A 17,493-nucleotide genomic window follows, 5' to 3' on the forward strand; every position below is an offset into this window, starting at 1 on the left:
AAGGCACAAACCCAAGTCCTCCACCTCAGCCAGCAAGCCCTCAAAGGCTAAAACAACCTCTTGCGGCTCAATAGGATATTCCATTTCAAAATCCTAAGCAGAAACCACCTTCTCGTTCTGGTCGAGATAATCCCCAACATCAAAGGCATAATAGGGCCAAACAGCGTCCTCGGAGCCCTAGACGCCAAACTGATGAGGATCCGAACACATCGAATAAGGGACAGCGTCTTCTGCTAGCAGAAGACAAGTCGAGTCAGGCTTTATGGTCAGGGCCCCCCCATAACATAATAATGCCCGGGGACCCATCGACCAGCGCAGGCCTCCCCTGATGCTCGGGACATGCCAACAAGAGGAGGTGACAGTGTGATCAGCAGGTCGCGACATAACCGGTCACATTTTAGAGATGGACACGACTACAATGAAGCTAATTCTGGCAGAGGAAATGATGGTTGAAGACAAGGAGAGAGGGGCAGAGAACAAAATCCCTCACCAAGAGAAAATAGGCCTGCGAGCCAGAACGCTGGGGGGCAACCTATCGTCTTTGATCGATTGGGCACTAGCGAGCAAAGGCGTAGAGATGACGACTTGAGGGATGTGCTCAACGATAGGTGAGAAAGGCACAATGAGTATGCTCCTCTAGCACCAGTCACCCCAGCAATACCAGACGCAGTACAGGCCCAGATCGATGCATTGAATTAGGCCGTGCAATAGCTAGTGGGGAGTTGAACATCCAACATCGAGTATGATCGGAGAAGAGGCACTCCATTCATACAAAGAATAGCAATGGCAGAAACCCCAAGCAAATTTAAGATGCCAGTATTTCCCAACTTCGATGGATATGGGGACCCAGTATCTCATGTGAATAAATTTGAGATACAAATGGACATCCAGAAGGTGTCGGATGATGCTCGCTGTAGAATCTTTCTGGCCACCTTATCCGATACTGCTCAGGAATGGTTTTTCAAATTCCCTCTTGCTAGCATAGTGTCATGGGAGATGTTCGTAAAGGAGTTCTACAGGAAACTCTACACTGGTCGAGTACATCCAACTGAAGCCAACCAACTGGTCGAGATACGCCAGAAGGAGGGAGAATCCTTAAAGGAATATGTCCAGCATTTTATGCGAGTGGCAGCTGGAGCTAAGACGGTTGGCGATGAGGGGAAAATGATGGCACTTACTGTTGGGGTGCGACGCCACTCACCCCTCTGGAATAGTTTAAGGAAGAATGGGGTGAAGAGTACCCAAGAATTCCTGGATCGAGCAGATCAGTACATCAAGCTTGAAGAGGTGATTGCTAACGAAGGGAAGTCACCTATAGGAGACAAGGGGCCAAAGGAAGATCCCGCCAAAGCCGCCAATCAGTCAGATAAACCCAACGGCAACGGCAAAAACAACAAGAAAAATGGTGGAACAGGGCAAACAACGAGCCATCGACATTTGAGAATAAGCGCCCTAAGGGTAATAGATACGAGCTAAGATTCACCAATTACATGGCCCTAGTCGAAAGCAGAGCGGAGGTGTACCAGGCGACCAGCACCAATGTCCCTTACAAGCAACTAGCTCTGATAAGGAAAGATATCTCCAAGAGAGATACAACCAAGTTTTGTCGTTTTCACAACGACTATGGTCATGACACCAATGAGTGCAACCAGCTGAAAGATGAAATTGAGTTCCTTATCAAACAAGGACACCTGAGGAGATACGTATGAGCCACTAGAGGTTCTCAGTGAGAGGCTCAAGGAGGCAATGAATAGGCACTTGTACGCCAACGCTTGCCCCCTTTACAGCTAGCTCCCATGGCAGGTACGTTGTTAACCATATGTGGCAAACCACACCTAGCAGGAGATAGTGGGAAGGCAAGGGAGCGATATTCTTGAACCTTACACCACAACCAATACATTGAAATGCTAAATGTGGAGGAGCGAACTCCCAAGAAAGCTCAAACAGAGGAAGAACTGATAACTTTCTCTGAGCTTGATGCTCAACACGTCCGATTCCCCCATTCGGACCCTCTGGTCGTGGATGTCCAAATCGCCAATATGATGGTTAAGCGGGTGTTAGTGGACACAGGGAGCTTAGTAAGTATTTTGTACAAGTCTTCACTGGAAAGGATGAAGTTGTCTGTGAAGGATTTGGAGCGATGCAACCCAACCATTTATGGTTTTTCTGGCGAAGGGCTCACACCAACAGGGTCGATCAGGCTTCTACCCTGAGCACACGCAAAGGAGCCGTAGACAGGCAAGTGAAATCCAATCCACGAAATAATTTGATCTATGGACAGCATCGTTGTGGTAAAGGTCGTAATGCCAGAGGAATCATTACCGCAGGGTATAGAGGGGGAGGTCATAAGGATCTATACCGTAAAATAGATTTTCGACGGAATGAAAAATACATATATGGTAAAATCAAGTCACAGCAGGAACTGCACCTGCGAACAGGACATTACTCACTACTTTTATAGTAGTTGATTTTCCTTCTGCATATAATGTTGTGATTGGAAGACCTATCCTAGTGGACCTACGAGCCGTAACCTCGTTCTGGCACCCCGCCATGAAGTTTCTAACTGACACGGGGATAGGATGTGTATTGGGAAACCAACGAGAAGCAGGGGAATGCTATAATTCCTTGATTACCAAGGCGAAAAGGTGTAGACTGAGGGAAGGAGCCGAAAAAGGGTTGCAATTGGCCAATGAGATACAAGCCCAATCAGGTGAGCACGTCGCCAAATAGGGTGTTGCCCAAAGTGAGGATAGGGATTTAGATCCTCGCTTTGGGGATTTTGAGGAAGATGTAGGACCAGTCGAGGATCTCGAGGAGGTCCAACTCGATGAGTCAGATCTGACCAGGGTTGTGAAAGTCGGTAAAAACTTAGAGACAACAACAAAACAAAAACTGGTGGAATTTTTTAAGGTAGTGTTTTATCCATCATGGGTATCTAATCCCGTACTGGTTACCAAACCAAATAACAAGTGGAGAACATGCGTGGATTTCACAGACCTTAATAAAGCCCGCCCAAAGGATTGTTTTCCACTCCCAAGGATCGACCAGCTGGTCGATGCCACTTCAGGGAATGAGATTCTATCATTCATGGATGCATATTATGGGTACAATCAGATCAGTATGCACCCACCTAATGAGGATCACACTAGCTTTCAGACCGATACCGGGCATTACTGTTACAAAGTAATGCCTTTCGGTTTGAAAAACGTTGGTGCGACTTACCAACGATTAGTCAATCACATGTTCAAAGAGCTGATCAGTGTAAACATTGAAGTATATGTTGATGACATCCTGGTTAAGTCGAAGAAAGTAGAAGAACACATCGGGGACCTGCAAGAGTGCTTCAACATCTTAAACAAGTATCAGATGAAGTTGAATCCCCTTAAGTGTTCCTTCGGGGTTGGTTCAGAGAAATTCTTGGAATTTATAGTGAACTCACGAGGCATTGAAGCTAATCCCGAAAAGATCAAGGCCCTGATCGAGATTAAGTCGCCAACAAAGATAAAAGATGTTCAAAGCTTAACCAGGAGGATTGACGCCTTAAGTAGATTTATTTCCAAATCTACAGACAAGTGCATCCCATTTTTTAATCTACTTAGGGGCAATAAGAAATTCGAATGGACATAGGAGTGCGAATAGGCTTTCCAGGCTCTAAAGTCTCATATGTCGCAACCACCGATTTTATCTAAGCTGGTTGAAAAGGAAACTTTGTTCATCTATTTGGTGGTCACAGAATATGCTGCTAGTGCTGTCTTGGTAAGAGAGGAGGAACATGTGCAAAAATTTGTGTATTATATAAGCAAAAGGATAATAGGGGCAGAACTGCGATATCCGCCCATTGAGATATTAGCCTATTGCTTGATCTTAGCCTCCAGAAAGTTGCGGCCATACTTCCAAGCTCACCCCATCGCAGTACTAACCGACCTGCCACTACGACAAGTTCTGCAGAAACCAGAAGCCGCTGGTCGGTTATTGAAATGGGCAGGTGAACTTGGACAATTCAATATTTCTTACATGCCACGAGCAGTAATGAAGGGACAAGCTCTAGCAGATTTTGTCACAGAATTTACGGGGCTCCAGGACATTGAGCTGACAGAAGAGCCTGAACCTCAAAGCCAAACTTCCTCCTGGAAGTTGTTCGTAGATGGCTCTTCTATCGAGCACAATGCTGGAGCAGGTGTGATTGTGATCACGCCTAAAGGACATCGTCCAATAATGAATCTGAGTACGAAGCTTTGCTAGCAGGATTAAGATTAGCCAAGGCCATGAACATAAAGTCACTTGAAATCTATAGACTCCCAGTTAGTGGTTAATCAAATTACCAGAGAATATCAAGCCAGGGGTCTGAAGATGGTTGCTTATTTAAACAAAGCAAAGGATTTGTTGGAATAATTTGAAAAATATACTCTCCAGCAGGTACCTCGCGACCATAACTCAAACGTTGATGCTTTGGCCAAGTTAGCAAGTGCAAAGGATGCTGACACCTTAAATATAGTGCTTGTTGAACGTTTATCCGCATCAAGCATCCAAACAAAAGAAACCTCCCTGGTAATCCAAGCAGCAAACACATGGATGGCACCTTTCATTGAGTACTTAGAACGTGGAGTATTACCGTCGGACAGAAACAAAGCAAGAGCCTTCCAAAGGTAGTCGGCTAGATTTATCCTGGTTGACGGAGTTTTATACAGAAGGGGGTACTCAATGCCACTCCTAAGGTGTGTTTCAAAAGAAAAGGCTAAAGAATTAATGCGAGAAGTCCACGGAGGTTTTTGCGGAGATCATGCTGAGGGGTAGAGTTTATCAAAAAGTATCTTAAGGCAAGGATACTTCTGGCCAACAATGAATGAAGACTCTGCAGATTTTGTTCGAAAGTGCGACAAGTGCCAAAGATTTTCCAAGATACCACGAGTAGCCCCTAATGAGCTAAAATAGATGCAAAGCCCATGGCCATTTCCAGTGTGGGGAATAGACTTGATTGGGTCTTTGCCGACGGGAAAAGGCAACGTCAAGTATGCTATAGTTGCTGTTGACTACTTCATGAAGTGGGCCGAAGCTGAGCTACTTGCAACAATAACGACCAAGAAAGTTCTCGATTTTGTGGTCAAGAACATCGTGTGTCGCTATGGGCTGCCAAGGAAGATTATTTCAGATAATGGCACACAGTTTGATAGTGATATGTTCGTTGATTTTTGTGAAAGGCATGGGATTATCAAGAGTTTTTCTTCAGTAGCTCATCCATAGGCAAACGAACAGGTTGAAGTTGTCAACAAGACACTGAAGGATACTCTGAAGAAAGGGCTTGAAGAAGCGAAGGGGGCATGGCTAGAACAGTTACCTGAAGTCCTTTAGTCGTATAGAACATCCCACCGAATAGCAACAAGCCATACTCCATTTTCCTTGGCCTATGGGTATTGCCTGTTGAATTAGATCTGCCATCGTACCGAAGTTTAGCATACAATCAAGACGTTAACAGTTAGTTATTGATGGAATCTCTGAATTTGGTCGATCAAAGGCGCGAGCAATCTCAACTCTGAGTAGCAGCTTATCAACAAAAGGTCACTCGGTATTTCAACTTTAAAGTACGTGAAAGAATGTTTGATGTGGCAGATTTGGTACTTAAAAGAGTTTTCCTCAACACTTGTGATCAAGCTGCTGGAGTGCTTGGACCTAACTGGGAAGGGCCATACCAAATCGAAGAAGTCCTAAATCCAGGCACTTATAAACTTGCTCGCTTAAATGGAGATCTCGTTCCTCACTATTGGAATGGAGAACACCTGCACAAGTATTATCAATAAACAGTTCTTTTTAAAGAATTGGCTTATATTAATTTCGCTTTTTACAAGTTTATGAACAAGGGTTAGTCAATCATATGACTGATCTCTTATAAGTGTAAGATCAAATTTTTTATCACTCGTACAAACAGGATTATCCATTTATTATGAGAATTAAAAGGAATTGTGCACAGCCAGTTATTCTTGCCAATTATTGTATTTATTACAAGTATTTGCTCATTACGTGTGTTGTTTTGCTTTATTATCATTCCTATAAGTATTTATTCCGAGCAGTAATGTTCGAACAGGTCTTGGTCAAGGCAAGTGACCGAGGACCTTAAGCTCCTCAATCACTTAGGGGGCATATAAGGTATCAAGCAAGCAAAGCGTATCAATAAGTATATGTAAACACACGAGCAAAATAAGGGAAAGCATGCTACGGTACTTAGAGTATTTTTCATATTTTTTTTTTACATTTTGTTAAATCAAAACAGAGTGCCATGCTAAGTTCGGTCATGTGAACAGATGTTATAATAAAGTGAAAATATTATAATGTCAAAAGTAAAATCCTTTTTATTGGGAGCAGTTTCTGCTCGGATGAAATTGTTAATTAAAAGAAAAAGTTGCTCGTTCAGCAAAAAATTAAATTGTCTTAACATCACGAACCGAGGTTCATGTGTCCGAAGTTACAAATTAAAATAAATACAGGTAAAAATTTATGTGGCAGTAGGAGGATCCTGTTGAGGCTCTTGTGGTTGCTGGTCGACTGTGGCCCCAACATCTTCATTGACGCCCTCGATACCTGTTGCCAAAGATATTCCAGGGGATCCCTGGGCCCTCTCCTCCTCTTCCAGGCGAGCGACACACTTCGCCAGCTCAACCTCCCTTATAGGGTCTGGTAAGTAGGTAAAGTTTTCCATGGGATTGTTCTTCTAGAACATATAGAAGCACTGGAACACCGCTCCCTCGTACTTCTCCAGGTTGCGGACATTAGTCTCCTCGAGGTCGGCAACCTCTTTGCAGCTGATTTCCAACTTCGCTTGAAGTTTGTTGGCTTCTCGGTAGTTTATCAGTGTGGCCTCCTTATACCTCTCCTTGGAGGCAGAAATTTTGACAACAGAGTCCTCCTTCTTCTTCAACTCCTCCTCAAGCTTGGCGATCTTAGCCTCAGCTATTTGCAACTCCTCATCATGCTTGGTATCCACTATCTTGTGCTACTCGACAAGCCTTCCCTCGACCACTTTGATTTCTTCAGCATGCTTGGTGGCCGCCTCCTCCGAGCGGCGCCACAGTACAAGAATTTGTACTAAATATCACAGTATAATATTACACATTTTTAAAAGTGTTATTACTGATTTGCTAAATAAAAAAAACATGGAGGGAACGAAATTCTGGCGCCAAGTGAATTAATATAATGTCGCCTTTAGTCTCTCCCCCCCCCCCCCCCTTATTTTACTAATCATTCTCATTCTCTATCTTTTCAATCTAATAATATTATATCATATGTTTTCTTGGTTAACTCTCTCTTTCACTTCTTATTTCCCGTCTCTCTGCCTTCTTCTGTTTCCTTTCCTTTTCTTCTCCTTCTCCATCATAGTCTTGGCAGACTCCAAGCTCTGACACTCTAGTCATGAAGCATGCGACACCCTTGGGGATTGGTTCAGAGTGCGACATTGAGGAACCGCCGGGTATCACAGCTGTCTCGTATCTGCAACTAATAAAGCTCTCAGGGGTGATGTCTTTCATGGAGTAGTTCAGGTGAGTCTTTCTTGGATTTAGAAAGTGATTTTGTCATTTTTTTTTGTTTAGATTTTTTTGGTACACGAGATAATTTGTTGCTCATAATATTATATGCCCTTAACCTAATTTTACTGCAGGTGATTTTCCATTATTGTTTTTCACGAGCATTCCAATTGCTGCAGTATTTGTTCTTGACATTTAATTTCCCTCCCTTTTATTCCCTTCTCTTTCACAGTCTTTGTAGACTCCAAGCTTCGACACTCCAATCATGAAGCAGGCGATACACTTGGGTTTGGTTCAGAGTGTGATGTTGAGGAATAGCCCATCATCGCTGCTGTCTCATCTCTGCAGCGGGTAAAGTTCTACCAATTTTTAGCTTAGGTCTGGTTGTATCATATGAAATTGATTTAGTTTATTGGTTAGGATTGGTTCTTATTTTTTCAGTTTTGGGGTTTGCATTTGACGGAAAAATAAAAAAAACAGATTTGGGGTTTTGGGTTTGAAGTAGACTCTATGGTTCTGGGTTTAATATAATATGGAGGAGTTGAATTTTGTGGGTGTTAAATTCAATCCCCATTTTTTAATCATTTTACTCCAAAAATGAAGAGAATATGATCAGAACCAGCCATATTTGTTATTTAAACTTGGTTAAGGTGAATTTTTGATCTTTTAAACAATGAAGTTTGTGTAAAAATTGAATTTTCTTGTTTTTAAGCCCATTCATTACATGTACTGCCCTTTTGGTCTTGTGCTGATTTGTGGCACTTTTGCTGATTAGTGTAGGAGATTTCCCTTTCTGGAGGCAGGTTCCCTTTCTGCTGGTGATGTTGAGGACAAGGAAAAGGGTATCAAGATTTTGAAGGAGGACTGGGGAAAATTGCATATACACATTGCTTCATACAAAAAATTCCCCACCGCTATTGGGTTAGCTTCCTCTACTGCTGGTTTAGCTTGTTTTGGTAATATACAAATTTTAAGTCTTTCTTCTTTTCATACAGATGTAGTGTTGTTTTAACAGTTTTTCTTCTAAAGTATAGTTAAAAGAACCATAGTTTTGATTGTGTTTTCTAAAGTACTAAAGTACCATTAACTTGATTTAAAATGTATGTTAAAGTGATATTTGATTTATTTTTAATCATTATGCAACAAATTTTCATTGCATGACTGGTTATGTTTTATTATTTGACATAATTTTATGTTTTCTTGCATACTGGTTATTTATATTTTCAGCTTTATAATATGTTTGTTTTTTGTTGCTAGAACTTTTATAAATAAACCTTATATTTTCACATTATGGTTGTGTCAAGATCCTTTAAGTGGGCTTTAATTTGTTGGTTTTGCTTAAAGATTATTTCTTTGGTTTGTGCTATTGCTTTTGTTTTTAATAATTTATTTTGCTGCAGCTGATGAAGGTAAGCCCTTTCCCCTTTAGTTCAAGTTTATATAATTTTTTGTGTTGGAATTGTTTCTAATTAAGAGAATACAAAGAGAAAAATTAGAGATGTTGTAAGTGTAAGAATATGGTGCTTAATACTTAATGTTTGTGATTTGAGAATATGGATTTAGATTACCTTTTCTTTAGTCCTTTTGTTGGCTTTTGTGTATGAAATTTGGATTTTACAGATTTGATTTATGCATATTCTATAATATGATTTTATCAGACTTTTATTCATGTGAAAATATATAATATTGATTGTATGGGTTTTGATCATAAAATAATGAGATTTTTGTTTGGTGCTGTCATATTGCTTATATATGTCTCTATCTCTATATTTTTATTCTCTTTGCAATATAGTTAAAACTTTTTTGGTTGGCTGCCTCCAAGAGAAGATGCAAGATACTTGGTGTGCAAGCAATCTCTCACAAGAGACTCTTACTTTTGTTTGCATTTTGCAAGAGGTATGCCTTTTACCTTTGTTTTAATTTTATGCAAATGTTAGAGGAGTTTGAATATCTTAAATATTCATCCATAGTGAAGTAGGTTCTGAGATCATTGTTGTGTGCTGCGATGATAACGGAAGGTTGAGAACTTGTGTGTCTTAGTGAAGTAGGATCTGAGAAATTTGTGTGTTGTGGCGAGATAAGGAAGAAAACATGTATGTGTTTTTGAATTAGTTGAATTGATATTGGTAGATGGTTAGATGCTAGTCTAGGGGAAAATGGTGTTTGCTTTTATATAGACTTATCTAGTATAACTATTTTATAATTGAATTGTGTTTGCTTGGTTTGTTTGATGATTGGTACATTAATTAGATTGTTAAAAACATATACTTGTAAATGGTGTAATAATCTTTTTGTATAGTTTTTGAGGTCCTTTTTAGTTGTATTGCAAGCAGCTCTGCCTGAGTTGCTTCTCTTTTTAGGGTTCTTTTGCTTTTTAAAGAAATTGAAATATCATTTTGCGTTGGCACTATAACAAAATCGGGTTTTAGAGACGAATTTTTTTGTCGCTAAAGCTTTCTAAATCCTTGCTATATCGAATAGCGATAACGAAATTGTCATTAAACTTCCTTGCTAATACTTTGTCTCTATTGCTGAACTATAGAGAGGACATTTAAAATCCTCGCTATTGCTCAGTAATAGAGATGAAATTTTAATCACTATTTCATAGAATATTAGGTTGAGAAAAGTAGCAAGAAGGGTTTATGATTAGAGAAAAGGCTTTATCCTCGTTTGAAATATAACTTTGATAAAGAATATAAACTTTTTTTATGTGACGACTTCTTTAAAAAAATTCAGAGAAAGAATTGTCAAAAGTACAACATAATTTTGTTCTCTAGTTAATTCAAATGAAGTATCTTGTACAAACAAACTATCTTCTATCTTCGTGATGAGGCACACTCAATTTAATTTTACTTTCCTAAGTATATTGCTGATCATAATCTATGTCAAGAATTTTACTCTGTTTGGTTTCTGAAAATACCAAAACAGAATGCAGACCAAGAACTTGGGACAAGTAGTCTATGATATATTCATAAAAAATAAAGGTTCCAATCAAATAAAAGTCATGAAATTAGCTTGATGCTTTTGAGTTTGAGAACTTGGGATGGTAGTGATCCCCATTCATATGTGTATTTATAACCAATAGTCTTTGATAAGATGTATAGGACAGATATATCTATTGCATTGAAATGAATGGTCAAGACTATAGAGAAAATTAGCTAGAAGGGGTCAAGTGAGGCATAGTCCTTGTGGAATCACATGGTATTGTCTAACCAATCATCATTATGAATTCAAAGTTCAGATCTGGCTGCCCTGAAATAAAATATCAGTTCATTTTTCTTGGCCCCCAACCCCAACCCCACCAAACAACCTCAGAACATAAAATTTAAAATTTGTAATAAGATGTCTTAGGCATGTCTAATATCTGAAGGGACACATTTTCATATCAAAATTAGAGCAGCCATAACCATTTAAAATCAATATCTTCTCTTCCAATCTTATTGATGCATAATAGGACATGTCATTATCTGCTAGAATTATGCTTATTGAAGGCTTTTTTTCATTATTTACAGGCTGTTTTTTGTCAACAAAATGTAGAGATATATTTTTCAATACCAATATCATTTGACTTGCCAAAAAAGTCACAGCCTCTTTCTACACAAATAAATCATAGCACTAACAAAATTTGGTAGAAAACAATGTAGATCATACTCTTTACCTTCTCTTTTAAGATACAAGAAATTGTTTGGCAAAGTTGTAAATAGAAATTGCTCATTTGAATCTATATCTGAGGAAGAATTATGTCTTGGTGTGATATTTATGTTTTGCTTGTTGTCTTCATCTAAATAAATATATAAATATAATTGAAATTTGTAACAGCCACAGAAGCCTATGAATAAATAAATCATAGCCTAAATGGTTGTGCACAAGTGTTTATTTGTTTAATTTGTTCCGAAGAGTAATTTTTCTACTACTGTTTGTTCTCTTGTCACTTTCTTTAAACATTGTTTGTAAGTATGCTCCTTCTAATTCTATATTGGCATTGAAAACTTTTGTGTCCAATAATTTCTCTTGATTCTAATTAAGAAACAAGGTTCCATTCATATAAAATTCATGGAAGAAAATTTCCAATGAAATCTTTGATTAAACTATGAGACATTTAGAATGATTTATATCTTCATGTCATACTTAATTAGTTCTGTTTTCCTTAAAGCCAATTTTTATCAAATAATATCTCTTGTACCAGCTTCAAAATCCATTGAACTTTTATTTGATTATTTAGAATTAATCACGAATGCAATGAATGAATGTTGATCATAGAGCCATTTTTTGGGGCAGAAATTTAGGGAGAGTCAGAGTAGAAGCTTGAGGCTAGGGTCCTTGGTCTGGCTTGAAGAATTAGCAAGGATTTAGCAAGAGCAATCCATCCATTTGAGGTCAGGTTTAGGGTAGTTTTTTAGTTTCTAGTTCTTGGTATTGTTGTGGATTTTCAGCTGAGTGTTGGTGGGGAATTTTAGGGAAATTGAAGCTGAGCTTTGAGGAGGTGAAGGCCAAGCTAGTGAGGAGGACAACCTAGGCTAAGCTCATCCATCAAAGGTAAGAAACTCTGGCTTAAGTTATGTGGTTTCAGCTGTTGTTCTTATTGTGTTTCTGAGCTTTAGGTTCAGCTATGGTGGATTTTTTGATTTGGAGTGCATGTGATTGAGTTATGTGTGGTTGGGATGTTTGGGATGAGTGGAGGATGTTGATAGGCTTGTTTTTATGTTTGGTTGAATTTTGGAAGAGTTTTGGTAAGGTTTGGCTCGGGGAAAATCGGAGGAAAAATGCAGGATTTGCTGTGCTGTGACTAGCGCTATAGCGCTAGCCATTGGGCACTGTAGCGCTAGGCCATGTGCTCTGGGGTGTTTTAGGCTCTGTTTGTAGCGCTGTAGCGCTACCCTGATTCCAGAAAGGGTTTTTTGGGTTATTTTCAAGGGGTTTTTCCCGAGGGTTCGGGGTTTGATTCCACCACCCTATTTGGTGGAATTAGGGCTTCCCGAGGGCTCGGGATTGGTCCCGAGGCTAGGTTTTGGACTTGAGGTTTGGTGATGAATCTGATCTATGGCTGTGACTAGGTGTATGCTAGGGCTCGGACAGGATCGTGCTTGAAGATCAAATTGAACAAAGCTAGCAAATATAAAGGTAAGAAAAATGCACCTGGTTATGTGTTTGTGATGGGACTAAGAGCTCCCTATATCTGTATGATGTCATAGATGGTATTATGCCATGGGACATGTGATAAACGACCTAAGGGTGCCGTAAATAATACTTGCGCACAGGGCGCGGCTCGACCACTGGTAGTTGAGGACAACTTAATATTCACTGAGCTCGGTTTAATCGGGCCGGAGTCAGTGGGATAAATAGAGGGTGCGGCCTAAAGGCGTTAACCCAAGTTATCATATGTGGTTTGATTATTTATAAGAAATGATATACTTGGTATGTTGAATACTTGATTAACTTGAATGCTTAGATTGTTGAGTACATGCTTACGTGGTATGAGTTATCTGATTGATTGTTGAATGACTATGCTATGTTATTGTGTTTTCTTGTTGGGCCTTGGCTCACGGTGCTACGTGGTGTAGGTAAAGGCAAAGGCTAGTTGGACCAGTCTTGAGATGGAGAGCTGCGGGGCTGAATGTACATAGTCAGCTGATCGGTCACCACGGCCGAGGAGTGGAACAGGACGAAAAATGCTTAACTGTCTGTTTTGCCTTAGAATGGCTAATCACTGTACTTTTATCCTAAAAATTTGTAAACAGTCCTAAATTTATTACTTTTGGGATCCCATGTAAAAAGAAAACGTTTACTTAAAAAGAAATGCAGCTTTTGCAACCAAAATCTTTTAACCCTAGTTCAATTATAGTTCCAGTAACACGTTTTGAATGAAATGACTTGATTAGCAAGTCTTGCACCTTTATAAACACACAGTGTAACGGTCTTGGCTATCCAGGGCGTTACACAATCAATCTACTGGGAAGAATTCTCGTCCAGCTCCAGAAACTCTGAAAGGACAACCTAGGATTCAAATGCATCAGAACTGAGTTGACCCTCCCCGAATAGTAGGAGGAGATATAACTACTATTGTCGAAGGACCTCATTTGGCGGGCATGAGCAATGGAAGCCAAAATAGGTATATACAGGAGCTGAAAACTCATAACGGTATGGAATTTATCCCAGAGAAATGGTTATCAAAACAATAGTGGTTGGAAAAACAACCAATCATTTTCATGGAGGAGGATGCTAGCCACGTTCAATTCCCACATAATGACCCACAGGTGGTAACATTGCAGCTCGCTAATCGAAGGGCACGAAAGATATTGGTAGATAATGGAAGCTCGTTAAATGTACTTTTCAGGTCCACCCTAGAAAAGATAAGATTATCCGTAACTGATCTAAAGGCGACCTCAATGACATTGTATGAATTTTCAGGTGAAGGGACGACAGTCATAGAGACAATCCGACTAGTGGTTATGCTAGGGGATGATGCACGAATTGTTACTAAAATACATGAGTTCATTGTAATCGATTATCTGCCTGTGTATAATGTAATTTTGGGGATATGCACAGTAAGAGGAGACCAGATTGTTGCTCGAGAATGCTACCACATATCCATGAAGGGAAAATCACAACTCGGGCAATAAGAAATGGTCATAGCCAAAGAAGGTGAGGAGTCCTGGGTAATGGAAGTTACCCATGGGATGGAAGAACCTCGAGAAGGAGAATGAGGTCGCCCAACAGGACAACATTGACCCGCGAATAGGTGAAGATAGATCTAAGCTCAAAGTTGTGGAGAAGCTTGGGGAAATCAATATCGACCCAGAAACACCTTCAAGAGTTGTAAAAGTTGGGGAAAATCTTGGAGCTGAAAGGAAGAAGGAGCTGGTCGAATTCTTGAGGAAGAACCTGGATGTCTTCTCTTGGTCACATGAAGATGTGGTGGGAATCAGTCCGAGTATAATAATGCATACTTTGAACTTGGACAAGAATGTGCCTGCAAAGTCCAAAAAAAGAAGGCTTTTGGGAAGAGTACGGTCGAAAGCATTAGAAGAGGAAGTAGCTCGCCTACTTAAATGCATATTTATCAAGGAGGCAAAATACCCGATCTGGGTTGCTAACCCCATTCTGGTTCCGAAGCCAAATGGGAAGTGGAGAACTTGCATTGATTTCTTCGATCTCAATAAGGTCTATCCTAAGGATTGTTTCCCATTACCTAGAATTGACCAGTTGGTAGACGCCACCGCCAGTCACGAGCTCATGTCTTTCATGGATGTGTATTCTGGATATAACAAGATCGCGATGAACCCTACAGATCAAGAGCATACCAACTTCATGACTGAGCATAATGTATACTGCTACAGAGTTATGCCATTCGAGCTAAAGAATGTCAATGCTACATACCAACGATTAGTCAACAAAATGTTCGTTAACCAGAACGGGAAAAACATGGAGGTATATGTCGACGATATGCTCGTTAAATCAAAGACTACCAATAACCATGTATCCGACCTGGAAGTCTTTTTTGGCGTACTAAGGAGGTACGACATGAAGTTAAATCCTTAGAAGTGCACTTTCGAAGTTTCGTCGAGAAAGATTTTGGGGTTTATAGTAAACACAAGGGGGATAGAGGCAAATCCAGATAAGATCATATCGTTGTTAGAAATGCCTTTGCCTAGGTTGCGGAAGGAAGTACAAAGTTTAACTGGAAAGGTGGTGGCTCTAAACCGCTTCATTTCAAAATACACTGACAAGTGTCTCCCATTTTACAACTTGCTCAGAGAAAACAAGAAGTTTGAGTGGGCCTAAGAATGAGAACAGGCATTTCATCATCTGAAAGCTCACCTGGCAGAACCTCCCATACTATCAAAACTGGCATCTGGAGAATGTTTGTTTTTGTATCTGGTCGTGACGGAAAATGCGGTCAGCACTGTGTTAATTTGAGAGGAAAATCGAGCGTAGAAATAAGTTTATTGTGTAAGTAAAAGATTTCTCAGAGCCTAGCCCTGATATCCATTAATAGAAAAGCTCGTGTTCTATCTTATTTTGGCTTCAAGGAAGCTCAGACCATATTTTCAGTCCCACACTATCCACGTCTTAACCGACCAACCATTAAGGAAGGTTTTGCAAAAAGCTAAAATGTCAGGACATCTACTAAAGTGGGCCATCGAACTCAGTCAGTTCAAGATATTATATATGCCACGTACAACAATCAAGAGTCAAGCCCTCGCTGACTTTGTGGCCAAGTGCACGGACGAGGCAATTAGAGAACTGGTGATGGATCCTCTGATGAAAACAGATTAGGGGCTAGGATAATTTTAATCTCACCTGAAGGACATCGATTCCATAAAACTCTTAGGTTCGAATTTGAAGCATCCAACAACGAAGCCGAGTATGAGGCCTTATTGGCAAGACTAAGGGTGGCGAAAGAGCTAAAAGCAAAGGTGATCTAATGTTATAATGATTCCCAGCTCGTAGTCAATCAAATATTGAGAGAATATCAAACTCGTGCTATCAAAATGGTAGCCTAATTAGCCAAGTTTAAAGACGAGTTGTCTGAATTTGAGTTTAGCTCCGTTGAACAAGTACCATGCGAGCAGAATTCCAATGTTGATGCTTTGGCTCGACTTGCTACCACCAAAGAGGTGAATACATTGAACGTAGTTCCAATGGAGTTCTTGGAAAGCCTAAGCATAATAGGAGAAATGATTGAGGTCGAAATTATTGACATAAAACCGACCTGGATGACCCCCATAGTGGAGTATCTCACAACCGGAAAGTTATCTGACGATCGAAAGGGTGTAAGAAAGCTGTTATATCAAGCTCCACTATATGTTATGGTTGAAGGGATTCCATATCGACGAGGACATTCGCTACCTCTACTATGATGTGTTCTGCCCGAGGAAGCGCAGACTATCTTACAAGAAATAAACGAAGGCTTCTGCGGAGACCATACTGGGGGGAAAAACCTAGCTCTGAAGGTATTGATACAAGGCTATTTTTGGCCCACGCTGATAAAGGACTCGATCTTGTTCGTGTAGAAATGTGACAAATGCCAACACTTCGCCATAATTTCTCGAGCAGCTCCTATAGAACTAACCATGATCTCATCCCCTTGGTCGTTTGCAGTATGGGGAATTGACTTGATTAGTTTTTTGCCAACGGAAAAAGGAGGTGTTCGTTATGTTGTTGTCACCATCGATTACTTCACGAAGTGGGTGGAGGTCGAACCTCTGGCAACCATCACCTTGAAGAGAGTTCTGAATTTTTTTGTAAGAAATATCAAATGTCGATGTGGCTCCAAAACGAACATGTCTGATAATGAAAATCGGTTCAATAGTGATCTCTTGACAAAATTTTGTGAAAAATACGACATAACCAATATTTTTTCGTTGGTTGTATACCCACAGGCTAATGGGCAGGTTGATGCTGTAAACAAGACCCTAAAGGCATGCTTAAAGAAGCGATTAGATGAAGCCAAGGGACTATGGTCCGAGCAGCTCTCGCAATTACTCTGGGCCTATAGAACCTCACATTGAACCTCCACTGGACATACCCCTTTTTCTTTGACCTTTGGAAGCAAGGCTAAGCTCTCGATTGAAGCGTTGGTGACGACCCATAGACATAAAACCTTTCATTGAGATAAGAACCATGAGCTACTCATTGTATCCCTTGATCTAATCGAGGAAAAACGAGAAGCGTCACAATTGCATCTCGCCCATTATCAGCGGAAAATCACTTGTTACTTCAACCCGAAGGTAAAAGGATGCAGACTCGGACTAGGTGATTTGGTTCTCTGGAGGGTGTTTTTGGCAAGTAAAGATCCCAAGAACGGTGTGTTAGGTTCGAACTGGGAAGGACCAAACCAGATCATGGAGATCTTACGCAAAAGGACCTTTAAGCCAGCCCGATTAAGTGGAGAAATAGTTCCACGGACCTAGAATGCCCTGCACCTCAAAAAGTACTATCAATAATTTTGTTGTTTTTAATGTTTTTGGAATTATTG

General features: G+C 40.2%; 1 protein-coding gene across 1 annotated transcript; it reads left to right on the forward strand.

Annotated features, from left to right (window-relative positions):
* Positions 1-1,119: 1,119 nt before the first annotated feature.
* On the forward strand, positions 1,120-9,659 carry LOC133814734 (uncharacterized). The gene is made up of 5 exons (XM_062247659.1): positions 1,120-1,287; positions 8,290-8,470; positions 8,915-8,923; positions 9,307-9,410; positions 9,645-9,659. The coding sequence occupies exons 1-5, from the start codon at positions 1,120-1,122 to the stop codon at positions 9,657-9,659; spliced, it is 477 nt and encodes a 158-aa protein (XP_062103643.1).
* The last annotated feature ends 7,834 nt before the right edge of the window (positions 9,660-17,493 follow it).

The sequence above is a fragment of the Humulus lupulus genome, chromosome 2 (assembly GCF_963169125.1).
Source record: "Humulus lupulus chromosome 2, drHumLupu1.1, whole genome shotgun sequence".
In the NCBI taxonomy this organism is placed as follows: domain Eukaryota; kingdom Viridiplantae; phylum Streptophyta; class Magnoliopsida; order Rosales; family Cannabaceae; genus Humulus; species Humulus lupulus.

Excerpts from the sequence above, each read along its gene's own strand:
- LOC133814734 (XM_062247659.1), top strand. The coding sequence starts at position 1,120 with ATGCGAGTGGCAGCTGGAGCTAAGACGGTTGGCGATGAGGGGAAAATG. Across the intron at positions 1,288-8,289 it reads AGTACATCAAGCTTGAAGAG|TGTAGGAGATTTCCCTTTCT; the intron begins GTGATTGCTAAC and ends TTTGCTGATTAG.